Raw genomic sequence first — 19,358 nt, forward strand, 5'->3', positions numbered from 1 at the left:
AATACCATATTTTTCAATTAATGTTTCAATTATATTATTCCTAAAATGACTTCCCCCATCAGTAATGATTACTCTCGATATTCTAAATCTAGTAAAAATATTTTGTTTAACAATTTTACAACACTGAGCATCATAGTGAGGTAAAGCAATTGCTTCAATTCATTTTGAAACATAGTCCGTCCACTGCAATTAAAATATATAAGTTTCTGAAAGATGGTATAAATGGTCCCATAAACTCTAATCCCCAAACATCAAAGATCTATCAAAATTTCAACTTCCAACGTAAAATTTAGGGGCATTTCATTCTTTTTCAAAATATTGTCTACATGCTACAACGATCAGATGTTTTTACATAAGTATTAACATCCTTAAATAAAGTAGACTAATAAAATCCAGATTGTAAAATCTTATATGCAGTTCTATCAACTCTAAATTGTTCCCCAAAATCAGAATCATGACATTTTTTAATAATTTTTTTGGGTAACTTCATAAGGTGCAAATCTCCTAATAACTTGATTCTTACTTGCTTATATAAATATGGGTCATCCCAAAAGTAAAATTTTGCATCGTGTACAAATTTCTTCTGTTATTGGTATGTCAATTCATAGAGTATAAGATCTCTCATGATGAAATTAATCATGTCGGCAAACTACAGTACACACCACTCATTAACAGCTTATAACTTCTCCACAATAAAATGTTCGTTAATTTCATTTTCAAGATTGAATCTATTTCCCTGCTCCAGCCTAGATAAATGATCAACTATTTAATTATCAAATCCCTTCCTTTGTACTACTTCAAAATCAAATTCTTGTATTAGAAGGATCCATCTAATTAATCGTGGTTTTGCATCCTTCTTCATCATTAAATATTTTATATCAGAATGATTGTGATCTGTATGCACAATACATTTAATTCCTATATGATGAGACCTAATTTCAATGAGATATAATTTGATATTATCAAAGGCATATAATATTGCTAATAACTCCTTCTTAGTAATGTTATAATTAATTTAAGCTTCATTAAGAGTTTTACTAGCATAGTATATAACTTTAAAAATCTTGTCATACTTTTGCCCTAAAACTGCTTTTGCCCTTGTCATACTTTTACCCTAAAACTGCCTCAATTGCGCATCACACATCAACTCAAATGGTCTCCCCAATCAGATGAAACTATAATTGGAGCAATGATTAATTTTTATTTTAATAATTCAAAAGAATTTAAGCACTCTTATTTAAAATCAAAATTTGCATCTTTTTTTAAAAGTTGGCACAAAGGCTTAGTTTTTTTTTCAAAAATCTTTAATATATCGTCTCTAAAAACCATCATGTCCTAAGAAACTTCTAACCCCTCTCACAGTAGTAGGAGGTGGTAGTTTTTATCAATAACTTATATTTTTGCAGGATCCACTTTCATACCACTTTCAAAAAATTTATGTCCAAGTATAATTTCTTCTGCGACCATAAATGATATTTCTCCCAATTTAGAACTATATCACCTCTTCACAACATTTTAGAACTTTCGCTAAATTATCTAGACATAAATCAAATGAGGATCCAAATACTGAGAAATCATTCATCTATTTCTTTCTCAATTAAGTCACAAAAAATCGACATCATGCATCTTTGAAATGTTGCAGGTGCATTACATAAACTAAAGGACATTCTTCTAAAAGCAAAAGTACCCTGAGGAGTTGTAAATGTTGTCTTTTCTTGATTCTCAGGAGCAATAAAAATTTAGTGATAACTGGTATATCCATCCAAAAAGCAGAAATATATGTGCCCTACTAGCCTATCCAACATTTGGTCCAGAAAAGGTACAGGAAAGTGATCTTTCATAGTGGCAAAATTTAATTTTCTATAGTCAATACATATTCGTCAACCAGTGAATTGTCTTGTTAGTATTAATTCATTTTGTTCATTTACAACTCAGTCACTCCCCCTTTCTGAGGAACACAGTGAATATGACTAACCTAAGCACTGCTCAAAATAAGATAGATGATTCTGTCATCTAACCATTTTCAAATTTCTTTCTTAACAACTTCTTTCATTATAGGATTTAAACTCCTTTTAGGATCAGCTCTAGGCTTATGATTTTCTTCCATTAAATATTTTGTGCGTGCAAATTGAAGGGTTGATACCTTTGAGATCAACTAATGTCCTTCCAAAGGCTTTCTTGTAATTTCTTAAAGTTTCCATTAATTTTTGTTCTTGCAGTTGAGTCAAATATGAGAATATATAACAGGAAATGTGGATGAATTTCCTAGAAAGACATACTTTAAATGCGTAGGAATTACCTTCATCTCTAGTTCTGGAGGTGTTTCAATTAAAAGAATAATATTTTCACTATTTTCATAGTGTTCAGTAGCTCAAAACTTTCTTAAACATAATTTAAATCCTCATTACTTATTTCAATTGATTTATCTTGTAACTTAGAGTCATATTCATACTTTAAATCTTATCGTCCAATTTTCTCTTCATAATTTTCTCTAAAATGGTTGTTACTTAAATAATCGCTAATCTCCATTCTGAAACACCCATCATCTCTTCACTTAGCTTGATACTTCATTAACTTTGATATATTAAAAGTAACTTCCTGGTCATTGACTCTCATGATTAACTCACCTTTTTGTACATCTATCATAGCTCTTTCAGTGGCAAGAAAAGGCCTCCCTAATAGGATTAGAATTTCTTTATCATGCTCCATATCTAACACAATGAAATCCACAGGGAAAATAAATCTATCCACCTTTACCATTAAGTCTTCTACAACTCCTTTTAGATAAGTGATTGAATGATCAGTTAAATGAAGGGTTACAGTAGTGGGAGAAATCTCTCCTAAGCCTAACCTTTTGAAAATAGATAGAGACATAATGTTAATACCGGATCCCAAATCACATAGAGCTCCCCTAAAAAATATCTCTTGTATTGAACATGGAATAAAAAAGCTACCATGATCTTTAAGTTTTTCAGGAAGCTTTTTTTAAATTATAGTGCTACACACCTCACTAAGTGCAACAGTCTTGTTATCTGTAAACATAATTTTTCTAATAAGAATATCCTTCATAAACTTTACATAGCTTGACATTTATTCTAAAGCTTCAGTGAATGGAATGTTAATGGTCAGTTTCTTAAATTTTTCCAGAAACTTTGAAAATTGTTTATCCAACTTTTGTTATCTAAGTCATCTAAGTCTCTGAGGAAATGAAGTTAATTGTTTTTCTAAATTGATCTTCATTGTAGAAATAGGATTCTCTAAGTCCAAAGGAATACTTTCCTCGGGCTTGTTAATTTCCTTTCCATCTAAGTCTATGAGGAAATGAAGTTAATTGTTTTCCTAAATTGATCTTCATTAGAGAAATAGGATTCTCTAAGTCCAGAGGAATACTTTCCTCGGGCTTGTTAATTTCCTTTCCCTCTTCCTCAACTTCAATCTCTTTTTGAACTTTAATCTCCAATTCTCTTTCACTTATTAGTTGGATAGCCTTAATTTGCTTTTTGTTCTGGTCTTTAGGATTAATTTCAACATTACTAGGAAGAGTTCCCTGAGGCTTATTGCTAAGTGCATTAGCAATTTGTTCTAGTTGATTCTCAATATTTCTAAATGTAGCTCCCTGAATTTTTAACTGATTACTCATTTATAACACCACTTCTTCTATAAATAACTTCTTCTCCTTAAATTGTTGGCTATGGTTAAATCCTAGATGATAAGTAGGTCTATACTTAGTACTTCCCTAGTTGTTCCAGTTCCCCATTGAGTTCGCTTAATTATTCTCCCATTGTTGGTTTACACCACTAGAATTATTATTTCAAATAAGTTTAGGGTGATTTTTCCAACCTCGGTTGTAATAATTAGAATAGGGGTTGTTAGGTTGATTATTTATTGCATTTAAAGCCTCATATGATGATTGAGAATTTATTATTCGGCCCAATGAATTTTCCTCAACCACAGGGGGTGTTTGAGATAAATTAATTCCAAATTTGTTTAACATTCTTGATATTACAACAATTTGAAAAGCCAAAATAGAAATTATATCAGCACATGAACATTGGCTACTCTCTTTAGATTTACCCATTCAGAGTGTCATTACAAATTATTAGTAGTCATCCTTTCAATTAAAAAACATGCTTCATCAAATGATTTTGACATTAATGAACCACAAACAACAGCATCAATGATAGATCTAAGAGATCCCACTAACCTATTATAAAATGTTTGAAATATTAACCAATCGTGCAAAATATGATGTGGACACTTCCTAAGGAGTTCTTTAAATTGTTCCCAAACTTTGTATATTGATTCCCCTTCAAACTGACAAAAAGATTTTATATCGTTTCTAAGCTTAGCAGTCTTTGATGGTGGAAAATACTTAACAAGGAATTTCTGTTCTAAATCTTCCCAAGTTCTAATAGATCCAGGTGCTAATGAGTTTAACCACATATTAGCTTTATTCCTTAAAGAAAAAGGAACAAGTCCAAGTCTGATACCGCCATTTGACAGTCCGTCATATTTAAATGTAGCACACAATTTTAGAAAACTAGCAAGATGTAAATTTTGATCTTTAGATGGTGTTCCACCAAACTGATTATTTTGCTTCATTTGGATAATAACAAGTTTGAGTTCAAATGAATTAGCAGCTAAAAAATGAGTTTGTATACTTTGATGAATTTCATCTGCTGTAGGATTAACATAATCTCTTAATGGGTTTTGTACATTCTCATCAATTACATGTTGATGATCATTTTCAATATTTTGATTATTTAAATTGTTTTTCATTTCGTTCAAATTGTGAAGTTCTTTTTGTTTTTAAATTTTTCTTATAGTTCGTTCTAATTTTGAATTGTAAAGCACTACTCCTTCAGATCCTAAACTATGCATATAGAAATAAAATTTTGGTAAATAAAATAAAATAAAATATAATTAAACTAAATCACTAAAAAATATATTTTATTTTTTTGTATTTTAAATTTTGTTTAAAATAAGCACACAAACATGAACTTATATATATTAACTGTACTAAAGTTTTCCTAAAATAAGTCTTGCAGCTCAAATAAAATAAGTCTTGTAGCTCAAGTTAAAAAGAAATTTTCTATTACTTCCCCGACAACAACGCCAAAAACTTTGTGCGGGTGTGTGCAACCACTTCAATAATATACTTCTGTGCGAGTGTGTGCAACCACTTCAATAATATACTTCAGGTTATTTAATTTTACTTTAAGTCCTTATAGTTTCCACTACTAGCTATTTAAAGTATTATTTATCAATTTCAAATATTTACTAGTATGATAAAGCAAGTAAACATATCTCTCAAGTAATATAAAGCTCTGATGGAGTCCTAAGTATAGTTCCCACAGGAAAGTTTGAAAATCTTGTAATACTAACTCAAATAAACTCTATTTAAACTGCATAAAACTTAAGTAGGAATGAAGGTCAAAATTTGCATTTTTAAACAACGTAAATTATGTCTACTACTCTTATCACTAAACTCAAAGTAAATTCCAAAATCGCTAAACTAAGTTTTAAGAAGAAGAGTTCAAATTTTACGAAGTATCTTTCCCCTTGCAATGAGATTATAATCAGTGAATCATTAAAATTATTATAAACTTAAATATTATATTATGTCCAAGAGGAGCAAGGCTATTATTTAGCCTCTTAAAAGTGCATAAAGAACATTGGCTAATCTATAATCAAGTTCCTAAATCCTTAGTTAAGCTGGGAAGATACTAGCTCTCACTCTAGAGTTCTCACTATCCCTCCGTCTAGAGGCTAACATCTAGCCTTAGGTTCACAACTTATGGATCAAATTGGAGATTCTAGTCTGTCATTCTAGAATCACCAATTTACACCTATCAAAACTTATTTTCCTATATAATTGCACTTAACCACATTGACTACATTCTCATCCATGAGATCAACTGTGATTCTTACTTAGTTGACGAAAGCATAACTCTTTCGGATCATTATATTTTACAACAGATCTTAACTTAACAAATGGTCAAATTGATTATTAGGTAAATGAAGTTTGAAGTTTAAATCATCACAATTATGAAATTAAAGCACTTCTAAACAAGTTCAATTCTTCACATGATTATTCTTCATTGCAGTGAGAAAGACAAAGTAAACTACTCATATCTCATGAGGAAGATATAACAAAATATGGATTTATATATAAAAACAATTTTACATAACAAGAGCAAGTAAAATAAGTAAACGTACAAACTATTTATCTCAATCTCCTCCCAAAGCAAAACTTTTGAAGTTCCTTTGAATCACTTTCTCTCCTTACAATATCACTCAATTCTCTCTTCGAAATGTATTGAAGAAGAAATCTGTCACTTCCCCTCTTCTCTTACAATTCTAAAAAACTTTCTTCTCTTTCACTCTCCTTCACTTATATTGTATTTAACTATCTTCTCTTTCACTCTCCTTCACTTATATTGTATTTGGCCAAATTTCCAAGAGTCACCCCCTTTCAAAATTCGTTTAAATTCAATGAATTTAAGAAGAAAACTGCTTTTAACGCTTAGGCACCTTACTATGGCGCCTAGGCGCCACTCTTTTATAAACTGGAGCTTAAGCACCAGATCCTGGTGCCTAGGTGCCTAGGTGCCGGACCAACTTTTACAAAATGACATCTTTTTGACTCCAAATTCCTTCATTTTTGCTTCTTTAGCTCTAATTGCTCAACTTATTATACCTGCAACAAAAACATAGAAATATCTTCCATTAAAGCACAATATCACTAAAAATAGACATTAAATATACATATAAAAGTAACATATTTTTAGGCATGTCACATAACAATCACTCAATAACCACAGCTTGTTATAAAAGAGTTCAATTATAATATAGTAAGGATTTTTTTTTACCTTTTTTAGGATGTTTAGTCAAGCATAGGAATCACTCGACGATTGTAGCCTATTATAGAAGAGACTGAATCAAGTCCCTCTAGACCAGTTAAGCTCAAAATGAGTTGCTAGAAATGTTCTATTTTTCTCAAGTATGGCGTGTAAGTCTATATGGATTGTACATCTTTTTAAAAATGTGATTGCAACAATATTGAAGAATGGTGTTTGTCAACTTTTTGTCACTGATTTTTGATTTCTTGCCCCCCAATAGGGGTGTTGTTTGCACGAGTCTAGTCTTTTTATATAAAACAACCCATATATAAAATATTAAGGATGTCAACTTTTTGAATAAGTTGAGGAGAAACTTGCATATGATGAGGGGCATTGAGGAGTGCTTTCTAGCCGGACATTTCCAACAAACATGACTCTCAAGAACTATGTTGAGTTGATAAATAACTTCTATCCCTTTGAGGAAACTCTTCTTGCACTGGACATTGTAATGCATCATAAATTACATGAGGTCAAGCCACGTTCTCTGCACCTATTGGAGTTTTGCTACTAGGCTTGACTAAATGAGATGGATGTGTAGAGCTAGCAATGTCAGATTTAAGGGAAGGAAATTCAATGTGTGGAGTGGGTTTTAACCATGTACGTATAATTGATGGATTTTGAGATGGTTGTGCCCCTTCAATATGCATACTCAGCAGTTGTTAAACTTAGTATAAAAGTTGAAGGATGGTATCGATGGCTATGAAGGCTGTAAGTTATCTCCGAGTTTTCAATCCAATGCACACTTTGAAAATTCTCTTCTTCTCCTCCCCCTCAAAGTGAATAGAGTGGGTTTATTTATAGCTGCTTGGGAGGGGTACTCTGGTCTTTTGGTGAAACTTTCTCAATCACTTGATCGATTGACTGATATTGATCTCCCTTGATCAGAGGGGGTTGTTAATGATTTGGGTGCTTTAATGACCTTAGAATTGAGTGTTCTTGGGCTCGATGGATTCTTCTTATTGAGACACTCGAGTTTACTATAAATATATCAAATTTGGAGTTCATTTGATCATTTATTTAACAATCAAAAGCCTCTATATGTGCTTTAATGCCTTAATCGGGTTTGATTAGATCCAGATTGAAGTAGTTTTGGTATTATTAGGTTTATCTTATCAAGATAGTTAGTTTAATTATGAGCTTGATGAAATCGAGGCCCTCGATGATCTTTAATTTGAACCTAGCATGTTATTGCTAAAAAAAGCATCAAGATTCATGCTGGATGATAAAAATTTCTTGACGACTCAACAAAACTTAATGATCTTAACAATATGCTATAAAAAGTTAAATAATTAACCAATCAAGAAGAACATGGTGTGGATATTTGATCAATAACTCCTTAAACCTTTACTAAGGTTTAGAAATTGACTCATTATTAAGTTGAGTGAATAAACCTATATTGTCTATAAGTTTGCAAGTCTTAAGAAAAAATATTTAGCTAAAAATTTTTGCGCTAACACATTTTACATAGTAATAAATTATTGGGGAGGAAATATCAATCGTATTTTAGCTTTGGATCTAAAAGAAAATTGAAATAGTCTTCGTCTTATTATGTAATCAGAGTTCATTATACTTAAAGGTCACACATATTTATAAGAAACAAACTATATACGGGTTCAAGATGTTATAAAGGTGAACTTTTAAATACTGTGTTTTGGACAATTTGAAGTATAGCCTATTTGAGTTCAAATTTATTAGCATGAATAATATGTTTATTAACATTACGATGCACTCCATCTGCCAATGAATTGATAAAAGCCTTATGTGGTAATATTGGTAGATTTACCATATTTTTTATTTGATTTTTCATCTTTTTATTGTTTTATTTTTGTATGAGCCTTTTAAATTTCTAGTTTTAAAGGCACAAGTTCACAATCGTCTATCTTATGCACACAACATCCATAAAATAGTAGTTATAGTAATATGAGTAATAATCACAATGACAATCAATAACTATTGGATTTCTAACAAAAGAAGTTAGCGAAATAAACACATGTCATTTTAAGTAATAAACTATTAAATTATTGGATTTCTAACAAAAGAAGTTAGCGAAATATTAAACACATGTCATTTTAAGTAATAAACTATTAAATAGGATATCGTTCCTACAACGATTGATTACTTAATTTAATGAGGTACAAAAATTATTAATCTATGTTTTATCTAACAAATCTATTTAAAAATAAAAACTTTTAAGATGAAACTTAATTATTCAAATGAAGTGGATCTTTGAATTTATTATTATTTAAAGCCCTTTATGTAAATTATGTTTTCCAAAATTAATTGTTAATCAAGGACAAAACTATATCTTAATCTTAGTCAACAGTTAAAAGAATTCAATCATCATATCACTAAATGAGATATGCTTATCCTAATTAATGTGAATGATTTTCATGCAATATATTCCTCACTAGTTTTCAATTATCCAATACCTATATGCACATGCTTTTAGAAATTTTATTATTCCATCATATTTTCTCATTAGATTTTTGTAAAAAACTAGATATAAGCAAATTTTAAAACATAAATGGATAAACCACATTTAGATAAAGTTCAATGTGAAACAAAATAAAGTTTCTTCATTTTATTTATATCATTCAACACAATCTTACATAAAGTCTTTAAGCAAATCACAAATTCAAAGCAATTAAACTTATTTCCTAAACATAATTTACAAAAATAACAAAACTACAAGAATAAAGGTAGAAATTGGGCTAGTGTGAGTAAGATAGAGTTATGTTTAGCTCTTTGAGACCAAATATTATTTTGCTCTCCTCTTTTCTACATAATTTTTACTCTTGTATACACTCACACATATTAATCAAACTAGATAGTAGGCAATAATTCTCCTCTCTCACTCTTCACACACTCTTAATATTTTTTTATGTGTCCCCAATATTAAAATTGCTTACATATCACTTTGTAATCACCCATGAGCCACTCTGAAACCTAAAATGAAATTTTATGTTAGGCTATTGCATTGATATGCTACAAACTAACATTGTAGTGCTCTAATATGGAATCGTGGCATCACGCTTGAGTTTAAGGCACATATTTCTTCACAAATCAGTGCTTTGAAGCTTGAATGTTAGCACTTTGACGTTGAAATTTGGCACTACAGTGCCATGCTCTGGGTCTTTCTTCCAATTATGCCCTCCTCCAGTGTTGCTACACTAATGATAAGTTTTGCGGCACTGGATTTATGATGTTATGATGCTAAGCTCTAAAACATCTGACTTAAAAATGTGACACAGGCTTTGCAGTGCTATGTATCAGGTGTCGTGATGCTACAAATACTTTCTTTAGGCTTCTCCTACTTGTTGTTATTGCATATTTTCTATAGCAAAATAAATAATTAGTACAACAAAAATATAATAAATATAAAATTTTAACACATTTCAAATATAATTTTCATGAACATAACTCACTGAACAAACATACATGCAACACCTGGCATAATGATTGTGAGCTCTTTCTCTAAACATAAGGTCTTGAGTGCAAGGTCTAGCACACAACGATACCTATGTAAATTTAAGAGAAGTGTAAAATTTGAATATGATCCAAATAATATTTGAACAATAATTGACTACCATTCAAGAAAAGTTCAATCAAGTGTCAAATGATTTTTTAGTGTTGTTTAAATATGATTTAAATAAGTAATAATACAAGAAAATAAAACATTTATGATTTATTATTTATCACCAATATATCTATATATTTGACCAGTTTTGTGATTGGATTATGAAGTTATCATAGTGAAAATATGGGACTTTGGGTCTGAACTTTCCTTGCTCTTTCATACTTTTCATTCTTGGGTAAAAAGAAAGTGTGAAACACTGATTAATGGAACCACACATAAGTCATGGTGGGCAATTTTCAGTCATAAAATAAGAATTACGTAACCCGTGTGGCCATTTACCCTCATCTTGATCTCTTGTGTCTCCCGCACTTCCTATGCTAATGACCACCACGACAACACTCCAATAGGCCTCCCACTCATGACTTTGAAGGCCAATGCATAGAGCAAATGCCTGCCAATTGATGCCCGTATGGCCGCACCACACTTTCTCTCTCACCATTAAAGTTAATGTCGAAGCCCAATGCCTGACAATTAAAATGACTAGTAAAGAGATTTATTGTAAGAGACATCATATTCACATTGAAGTTCCGTTTTTTATTTATCGTGATTTTCTTTTCACATTCTGTTTTCCTCTTATAGAAACTTGTAATTAAGATCAATAATTTAAAGTTCATTGAGAAGTATTGGTTTGTACTCCTCAAAAATGCAATGCTTTGGACCATAGTCCAAATACCATAGATTATTAGTTACTTTAATCATGTTTAAGAAAAAAATATATGAAATTGAAAATATTTTGCCAGATTCTATTTTACCAGGATAGGATGGCAAGGGCCAAGCTAATTTTTTTCTCCTTATACATCAAAATCTGTGTTTTTTTTTTCTTTTTGCTTTGTGGATTAATAAAAAAATATTTATCACTCATGATATTGCTTTTAAAGGGTTGGAAACTTGGAGTAAGAAAGTTATAAAATAATTTTATCTTGCTCTCATCATTTCTATCTAATAGTTTTAATTTGAAATTATTCTTTGCAAAAAAAAAAAAAAATCAAATTTATTATTATATGATAAGATAGTCAGTTTTGTGATTGTATTTAGGGTTTAGGGTTTAGGGCTTAGGGTTTAAGGAAGTAATTCCTTCTCATTTTAGTTTGCTCACCCTCAAAATAAAAATTGATTTTGCCTCTAGAAACACCCAATTCTCTCACAAAATACTTCCCATTTGATCAAATTTCTATTGGTTTTGTTTGATGCAAAGTTGAGTTTGGGTGGTGCGCCTCGCCAGGCCTCGCTACGAAATACATAATAGGAATGACTGCTTATGATGAAGCTTACAAGATTCAAATGATAGAATTAAAAAAAAAATCGTTAATCTAACTAATTTCTTTTATGAGATGTTCCAATAAATAATCTACAAATAAAAATTATAATTACATTTTCAATAACTTTTCAGATATATTTCTTAGAACAGAGGATAAAGTAGTTTGACATTATACATTGGCATGACTTTCTATTATGATATCTTTTAGAGTCATGAACATATGTATGACACAATTTATATGCATTTTATATCTAACAATTAAACATTTTGAATGTATAGCACTAAAATCTTTAGCAACATTTACATGTATACCACTTCATTCTTATGAATTTACATATCTAACACCTAAATTTTGTTTTTTAATATTTCATATCATATAAAAAATACTCCTATTTTAACTATCAAAATTTATGTAAATCAAGTAGGGTTTTTCGAGTTCTGGTTACCGGCTAGAAGAAGCCGCAAGGGACCCAAACGCTCCATTCTCGTATTTCGTCTATTCTGCAGAACGTCTTCGCATGTACACGATTTGAAGTTAATGGCGTTTGCAAATCTCTTGCTCTCCCTCCTTTTGGCTCTCTCGGCGCACCTATCTACGGCGGAGTCCATCTATGGATGTGGGGGTTTCGTTGAGGTGCTCCCGCTTCCACCTTAATCTTGTTACATTATTTGCTCACGATATAATAGGCTTTTTAACATGATGATGCCACTTTCCAAACTTATTATGCTAATTTGACGCGTGATTTGCTAAATGTTTCTGCTGTTGATAGGCAAGCTCAGTGCTGATCAAGTCAAGGAAACCCTATGATCGGAAACAGGATTACTCGCATGTTACCGTATGTATATTTCCCTTAGAATTTTGTTATTCTATTTGGTTGTTTGTTTTGTGTTGAATCCCTTCGGGATGCCGTGAACCCTTAAAATCTGGGAGAAATCTTATGAGAGTAGTGAGAAGAAACTGAGAGATTTTTTTTGAGAAAGAGAGAGCCTTAGATAGAACTAGAGTCACCCTTTTTTGGTTTCTTCTCTTTTACTTCATACTTATACATTACAGAGCCTATGTGCCCGTGCAAAGGTTTATGTAATAAAATACAAAGCTACGTTGTAGGCTATATAGTACGGAGCCTGATTATACTTGCCTTTGAAAAGATCTTTGCCATAGATATCATGCCACTAATAAATGATTATATATACGCCGATGGATTGGAGCTCTCTGTCTTCTATCTCAAAAAATTATTCATCGAGCTAGGTAGCTATCGATGAGTTTGCTAGGAGGATTCGGGAAATGAGAAAATGAGAGTAAGCTCGACTAGAGGAGCTAGCTTGACGATTTGAGCTTGGCAAGCCCGTTTGGAGGAACTCACATAAATACTGACGTGTTTCAGAGGTACTCATGAGGTGTTTCTTCTCTTTTACTTCATACTTATACGTTACAGAGCCTTTGTGCCCGTGGAAAGGTCTATGTAATAAAATACAAAGATACGTTGTAGGCTATATAGTACGGAGCCTGATTATGCTTGCCTTTGAAAAGATCTTTGGCTTAGATATCATGCCACTAATAAATGATTATATATACGCCGATGGATTGGAGCTCTCTGTCTTCTATCTCAAAAAATTATTCATCGAGCTAGGTAGCTATCGATGAGTTTGCTAGGAGGATTCGGGAAATGAGAGTGAGCTCGACTAGAGGAGCTAGCTTGATGATTTGAGCTTGGCAAGCCCGTTTGGAGGAACTCCCATAAATACTGACGTGTTTCAGAGGTACTCATGAGGTCTTTTTGGGTGGCAAAAAGCTCGATAAATTGCTATCTCCAAATGTGCAGCTAACAAGTATGATTGATCTGGCCTATTAGGCCAATCAGACCCATTTAGCATTTTAACTTTTTTGTTGCTTAAAAAAAATTATATTTGGATATATATTTAGTTTTCCAATTCTCTTAGCTCTTCAATTTGATATTGTGAGAAAAATAAAAGAATGAAAGGATAAGTTACCTCTATGTATGACTAGAAGGATGATAGGATCACAACAAGTGTCATGCTCTGCAGGGTATGTCCCGAGACATGTTTATTCATATTAAATTCAAATAGTGCTTTCCACCGCCAATACACTTTATTGCTATGCCTTGAAAAATAGTCACGAGTGTTTATTGCCCAGCTTGGACTATATTTTCTGTGGGGGCTTGGAAGCTAATCCTGCAGAGAGTAGCCCTGATCTAGTAACTGTGAACTTTTTCTCATTCAGAAGCATTTACGTTTTAGGTGGTGGAAGCTACTCATTTTATGGTTATAATCCATAGGGGATATAGTAGATTTTTTTCTTGTCAAGTTATCCTGGATGAGAACATAGATTCTTATGGACGGTGCGACTCTTTCGAGTCACTGGGGATATGCAGTGTTAAAGAATGGTGAAATAGAGCATCTAAAGCTTAACCTTTCATGGAAGGTGTGTTGATGTTAGTTCTTTAGAGTTGTTAGAGTATAACTATCATATCATTTGAAGTAGGTCCTACATAAACATTTGCTACGATTGTTAATGGACTGTTACCTTGACACTAGAAAGAAAGTAACATTAATAACAATAGAGTTAATTTTAGTGGTTATAAGAAAAGTTTGCCACGCTAATTCCCTTTTCTTAATAGTTTTACAAGTCCTTGCGAAATTTTTCGAGTAATAAGCTTCGTTCTTGAACTTATTTCTTTTATTCTCGAGAATCTATTATTACTTTGATCCTGTTTCAATGGGATATATCTCTAAAGAAAAGATATTCAGAAGAATAGTTGAAAGCGATCGTGCAACGAATGCTGAAGAGAGGGAAGTGTTCTAAGGGTTTCCAAGATTCGAAGGAAAATGGGAGTCAAAGAGAAATGGTTGTCAGACAGTTCTATGGGGAGTACTCCAGCCCCAAATGTGGCCTTGGAAGCCGATTTGAATGAAATTAATCCAAAAAAAAATGCTTATGCAGCTAGTCTTAGATCTTATTCCTGAGGAACCAGCGATTGTTCTTTCGAAATTCATCACTAGAGCACGAGTTTTTGATGTTCTAATCGACTGATAACACTCCCGGAGTTGAGTCGTAGTTGTTAGGCATTGGTTTTCTACATATATATTTTTTAATTTTTGTTAGTCTACGCTTTTGACATTCTAGTTGCTTTGTTACAGAGAAATATGTTGATCGGTAGCTTGTTCCCGCGACTATTCTCAATGATTCAATTAATGAGGATGTTGAGAATTGGGAAGGTTGAACGTGGAGGGCTGAGATATCTTTTGCTTCATCTCAGGCTTTTTATGATAAGCCTTCGATCAGGCCGCTCTGGTTGATGTTGCTGTCGAGAATATCTTCTCGGGCATCTCGATAGTCTTTTTGCATGAATATGCATCAAGCACTTGATGCTTGTGGGAGTCTCTTTTTTGAAATTCCTCTTATGGTTTTCTTATTTTAGAGGGGTTCGACAAAGAGTTGTATTCCTCAGTCGACATTTGGTCATTGACCAGCTCTAAAAGTTCAGCTAAAATTTTTTGTTTTGGCAAATCAAGTGTGTATCAAAATGGACCTTTGCACAGACCCTGCGTTACTGCTACATGGGCGACGAAAGACTCAATTTGATGCGGAACATGTTACGCTGGAATCTAATAATAATTCTCCTTAAGCTTTTAAATGGAGCTTGCCATATATTTGATAAAGCTTGAGAGCTTTTTTGTGGCTTTTGAGCTCTGATGAATTGGACTACGAACATCCGCTTACATTTTTGGAAGAAAGTGATGACTCCTTCAGACAAATTGTTGAACTAGTGTAGAGTCTATTTCTTGAGTATTGTCAGGATTAAAAGACATTTAAGAACATCGTTTATTTGTAGCAGATGACCGCTAATTTGAAAGAGGTTTTTTTGTGGCTTTTGAGCTTTGATGAATTGGACTACGAACATCTGCTTACATTTTTGGAAGAAAGTGATGACTCCTTCCGACAAATTGTTGAACTAGTGTAGAGTTGATTTCTTGAGTATTGTCAGGATTAGGGCTGTCAAAAAAGCTCGTTGTTCGCGAACAGTTTGTGTTCGGTTCGTCAATGAGTTCGTGTTCGATTCGTTCGAACTTTGGCTCGAGGTATCTCCTCTTAGTGTCTGACCTCTTTGTTGTTCCCGTCTTTACGCCACCGATCTTGACGATCCAGTTCGACTCCTCGAATGGTCTCTGGAATTGGTTATGTATACTTGCTGTCTTACTTCTTCTATCCTTTTTTTCATTTGCTCTTTGAGTGCATCCATTTGTTACGTTATGTATTCTCTAGTGCAATCCATTTCAGTTCTTCGCTTTTTCTTCAACTAAAAAATCTCCCTGCTGGATTTGGAAAATGAGTTCCATGCTTGCTGCATCTTCTTTTAGGATATTGAATTCCTTGGGGACGCAGGATTAAAAGACATTTAAGGACATCGTTTATTTGTAGCAGATGACCGCTAATTTGAAAGAAGCTACATGGTCAACATGATTAATCCTCCATTTGCAAGAATATTGGAAAGGGATTTTGAACCTCCTGGGGAGTTCTGCTTTAGCAATTTCTCTAGAAAATGCATTTACCAACAATCTTCTCCTTCTTCTTCTTCTTTCCTCATCATCTGAGGACTCTGGTGTCTATTCTCCAGAGATGTACGACACGTCATTATCATCATCATCTTCTTCTAAAATTGGAACCAGGGCTCTCCTCGCTTTGGCTCGAGGTATATCTTGGTGTCTGACCTCTTTATTGTTCCCGTCTTTACACCACCGATCTTGACGATCCAGTTCGACTCCTCGAATGGTCTCTGGAATTGGTTATGTATACTTGCTGTCTTACTTCTTCTATCCTTTTTTTCATTTGCTTATCGAGTGCATCCATTTGTTACGTTATGTATTCTCTAGTGCAATCCATTTCAGTTCTTCGCTTTTTCTTCAACTAAAAAAGAAAGAGAGTGTTAGAGAGAAAGCTATAACCCCCCTCTTTTTTTTTTCTTTTATTTTACTTCTTACTTAAATGCCATAGAGCCTATGTGCTTGCGCAGCGGTCTAATAAATAAAATAAAAAGCTATGTTATTGGCTAAGACAATACAGAGCTTGAGTAGTCTCGTCGTTGATAAGATATTTGACATGAATATCATGTCACTAATAAATGATTATATATATGCCAATGGACTAGAATTCTCTTCGTTTTGTCTCGAAGAACTATTCATCGAGCATGGTGATGTAGCTAGGTATCCATCAACAAGTTTGGCAGGAGTATTCAGGAAATGCGAGCGAGCTCGATTGGAGGAGCTCAATTGAAAACTTGAGCTTGGCAAGCCCGTTTAGAGTAACTCGTATAAATGTTGATGTGTTTCAAAGGTAGTCGTGGGGTCCTTCTGGGTCAACACGTTCAGAGAATCTCAGTTGCTTGTTACTTCCAAAGATATGGCTAACACGTACATTTGGTCGAGCAAACACCAGGCTATTGAATGCATGGATGGTGGGCTTGATCTATTAGGCCCATTAGATATATTTAGTATTTGGACTTTTATGTTGCTTACGGACTCTTTTTTTGGGAAAAATTTTCTATCTGAACTCTGGACGTAGCTCTATGTGCGGACTCCCGACAATATACCACAATGTGTACTATATCGGGTCGCCTAATAAATATAAAGTGGAACCGCAGACTCTGCAATAATCCCAAAATAACCTCTAAATAACCCCAAAATATTCTCCGTGGTTCCACTTTAATAACCCTGAAATAACCTCCCCGAAATAACACCTTGGAGGTTATTTCGGTGTTATTTCAAGATTATTAAAGAGTAACCCATATGTTTCACTTCAATAAGTTCGAAATAACCCCAAAATAACCTTTGCGGTGTTATTTCAGGGTTATTGAAGTGGAATCGCGAAGGTTATTTCAGAGTTATTGAAGTATAATATATTCTGGTAAGAGTCGCACTAGAAATGATGTAGGTGTAATTATTGATAAGAGTTTGAAAGATAATGTTGTAAAAATTAATAGAGTTGGATATTAAATTATAACCCTTAAGATTATCTTTTAATATTATAAGTGCTTATGCTCTTCATGTAGGTTTAGATATAAGCTCTAAAGAAAAATTCTGGAATGACCAAGAAGACAATACAAATAGAAGTTGAATGACTTAGAATACTTAATACAAATGATATCTCTTGAAGAAAGAATTTTTATTGAACGAGATTTAAATGGACACGTCGGTAAAGTGATAGAAGATTTTAGAAATATTCATGGTGGCTACGGTTTTGGACTGACTAATGAATAATGTAGAGCTATTTTTGATTTTACTTTAGCATATGATTTTTTTACTAATACTTTATTCAAGAAAAGAAATGAGCATCATCTTATTACTTATAAAAATGGATCTAATAAAACACAAATTGATTATTTTCTTATGAGAAGAAGAGATCGGCGAGATTGTAAAAATTGTAAGGTCATTCCAAGTGAAGATTTCAGTACCCAATATTGTTTATTAGTTCTAGATTTTAAGATGAAGAGTTGTAAAATAAATAATACTAACAAGTAACAAAAGATGTACTTGGAGAATCAAAAGAAATTTTTTTTTAAATAAACATAGTTGGTGGTGAAATAATAATATGCAAGAAAACATAAAATATAAGTAGTTATGTTATAAAAATTGGTTTAAATGTAAAAGTTTAGAAAACTGAGAAAAATACTAAAAGACCCGCAGGGAGTCTAAAAGAACAATACGTAACACTAAAAATTCGGCTTGTAATGATCTTTATAATAGATTAGATACTAAGGATGGTGAAAAATTTATGTATAAACTAGCAAAACAGAGAGAAAAGAAAAGTAAAACGTATTAAAGATGAAAATTAAAAAGTGCTTTTCTTAGAAAAAGATATTCAACATAGGTGGGTGACTTATTTTGATTAATTTTTTAAGGAAATTTTTTAAAATACGATCGACTTCAGTGATCTTAATATCGTTAATAACAATAAAACATTTCATTTTTACCATCGTATTAGTAAAAAAGAAGTTGAGGAGACTTTAAAAAAAACTAAGGGTGGAAAGTCTGTAGGACCTGATGATATCTCAATTGAAGTATGGAAATGTCTAGGAGATTTGGGAGTTTCTTGGCTTAATAAATTCTTTAATATTATTTTAGAAACTAAAACGATGCAGGAGGAGTGGAGGAAGAGTATTTTGGTCCCGTTTTTAAGAATAAAGGGGTGCAAAAGAGTGTGCAAATTATAGAGGAATTAAGTTGATGTTTCATACTTTAAAATTTTGGGAGAGGGTAATTGATTATAGGTTAAGACGTATCACAAAGATTTCTCATAATCAATTTGGATTTATGCTGGGCAGGTCTACAATGGAAGCTGTACACAGGTCTACGATGGAAGCTATACATTTATTGAGAAGTTTGATGGAGAAGTTCAGAGATAATAAGGAGAATCTACATTTGATTTTTATTGATTTAGAAAAAGCTTACGATAAGGTTCCAAGAGATATCCTTCAGAGAGTTTTTGAGAAGAAATGTGTTGATATGACTTATATTCAAGTCATTAAAGATATGTATACTAGAG

The 19,358-nt window shown here is 32.5% G+C and overlaps 1 protein-coding gene across 1 annotated transcript in view; it reads left to right on the forward strand.

Moving 5' to 3' along the window:
* Positions 1–12,209: 12,209 nt before the first annotated feature.
* LOC110035618 (nodal modulator 1-like) overlaps positions 12,210–19,358 on the forward strand; it is a gene marked incomplete at its 3' end in the record, with an annotated part of 9,535 nt that continues 2,386 nt past the window's right edge. Inside the window, exons 1-2 of the mRNA XM_020739878.1 lie at positions 12,210–12,431; positions 12,568–12,633. Of these exons, the coding sequence (XP_020595537.1) occupies positions 12,336–12,431; positions 12,568–12,633 (162 nt within the window). The remainder of the gene's footprint in view (positions 12,432–12,567; positions 12,634–19,358) is intronic.

The sequence above is a fragment of the Phalaenopsis equestris genome, unplaced genomic scaffold (genome assembly GCF_001263595.1).
Source record: "Phalaenopsis equestris unplaced genomic scaffold, ASM126359v1 Scaffold198580, whole genome shotgun sequence".
Classification (NCBI taxonomy): Eukaryota; Viridiplantae; Streptophyta; class Magnoliopsida; order Asparagales; family Orchidaceae; genus Phalaenopsis; species Phalaenopsis equestris.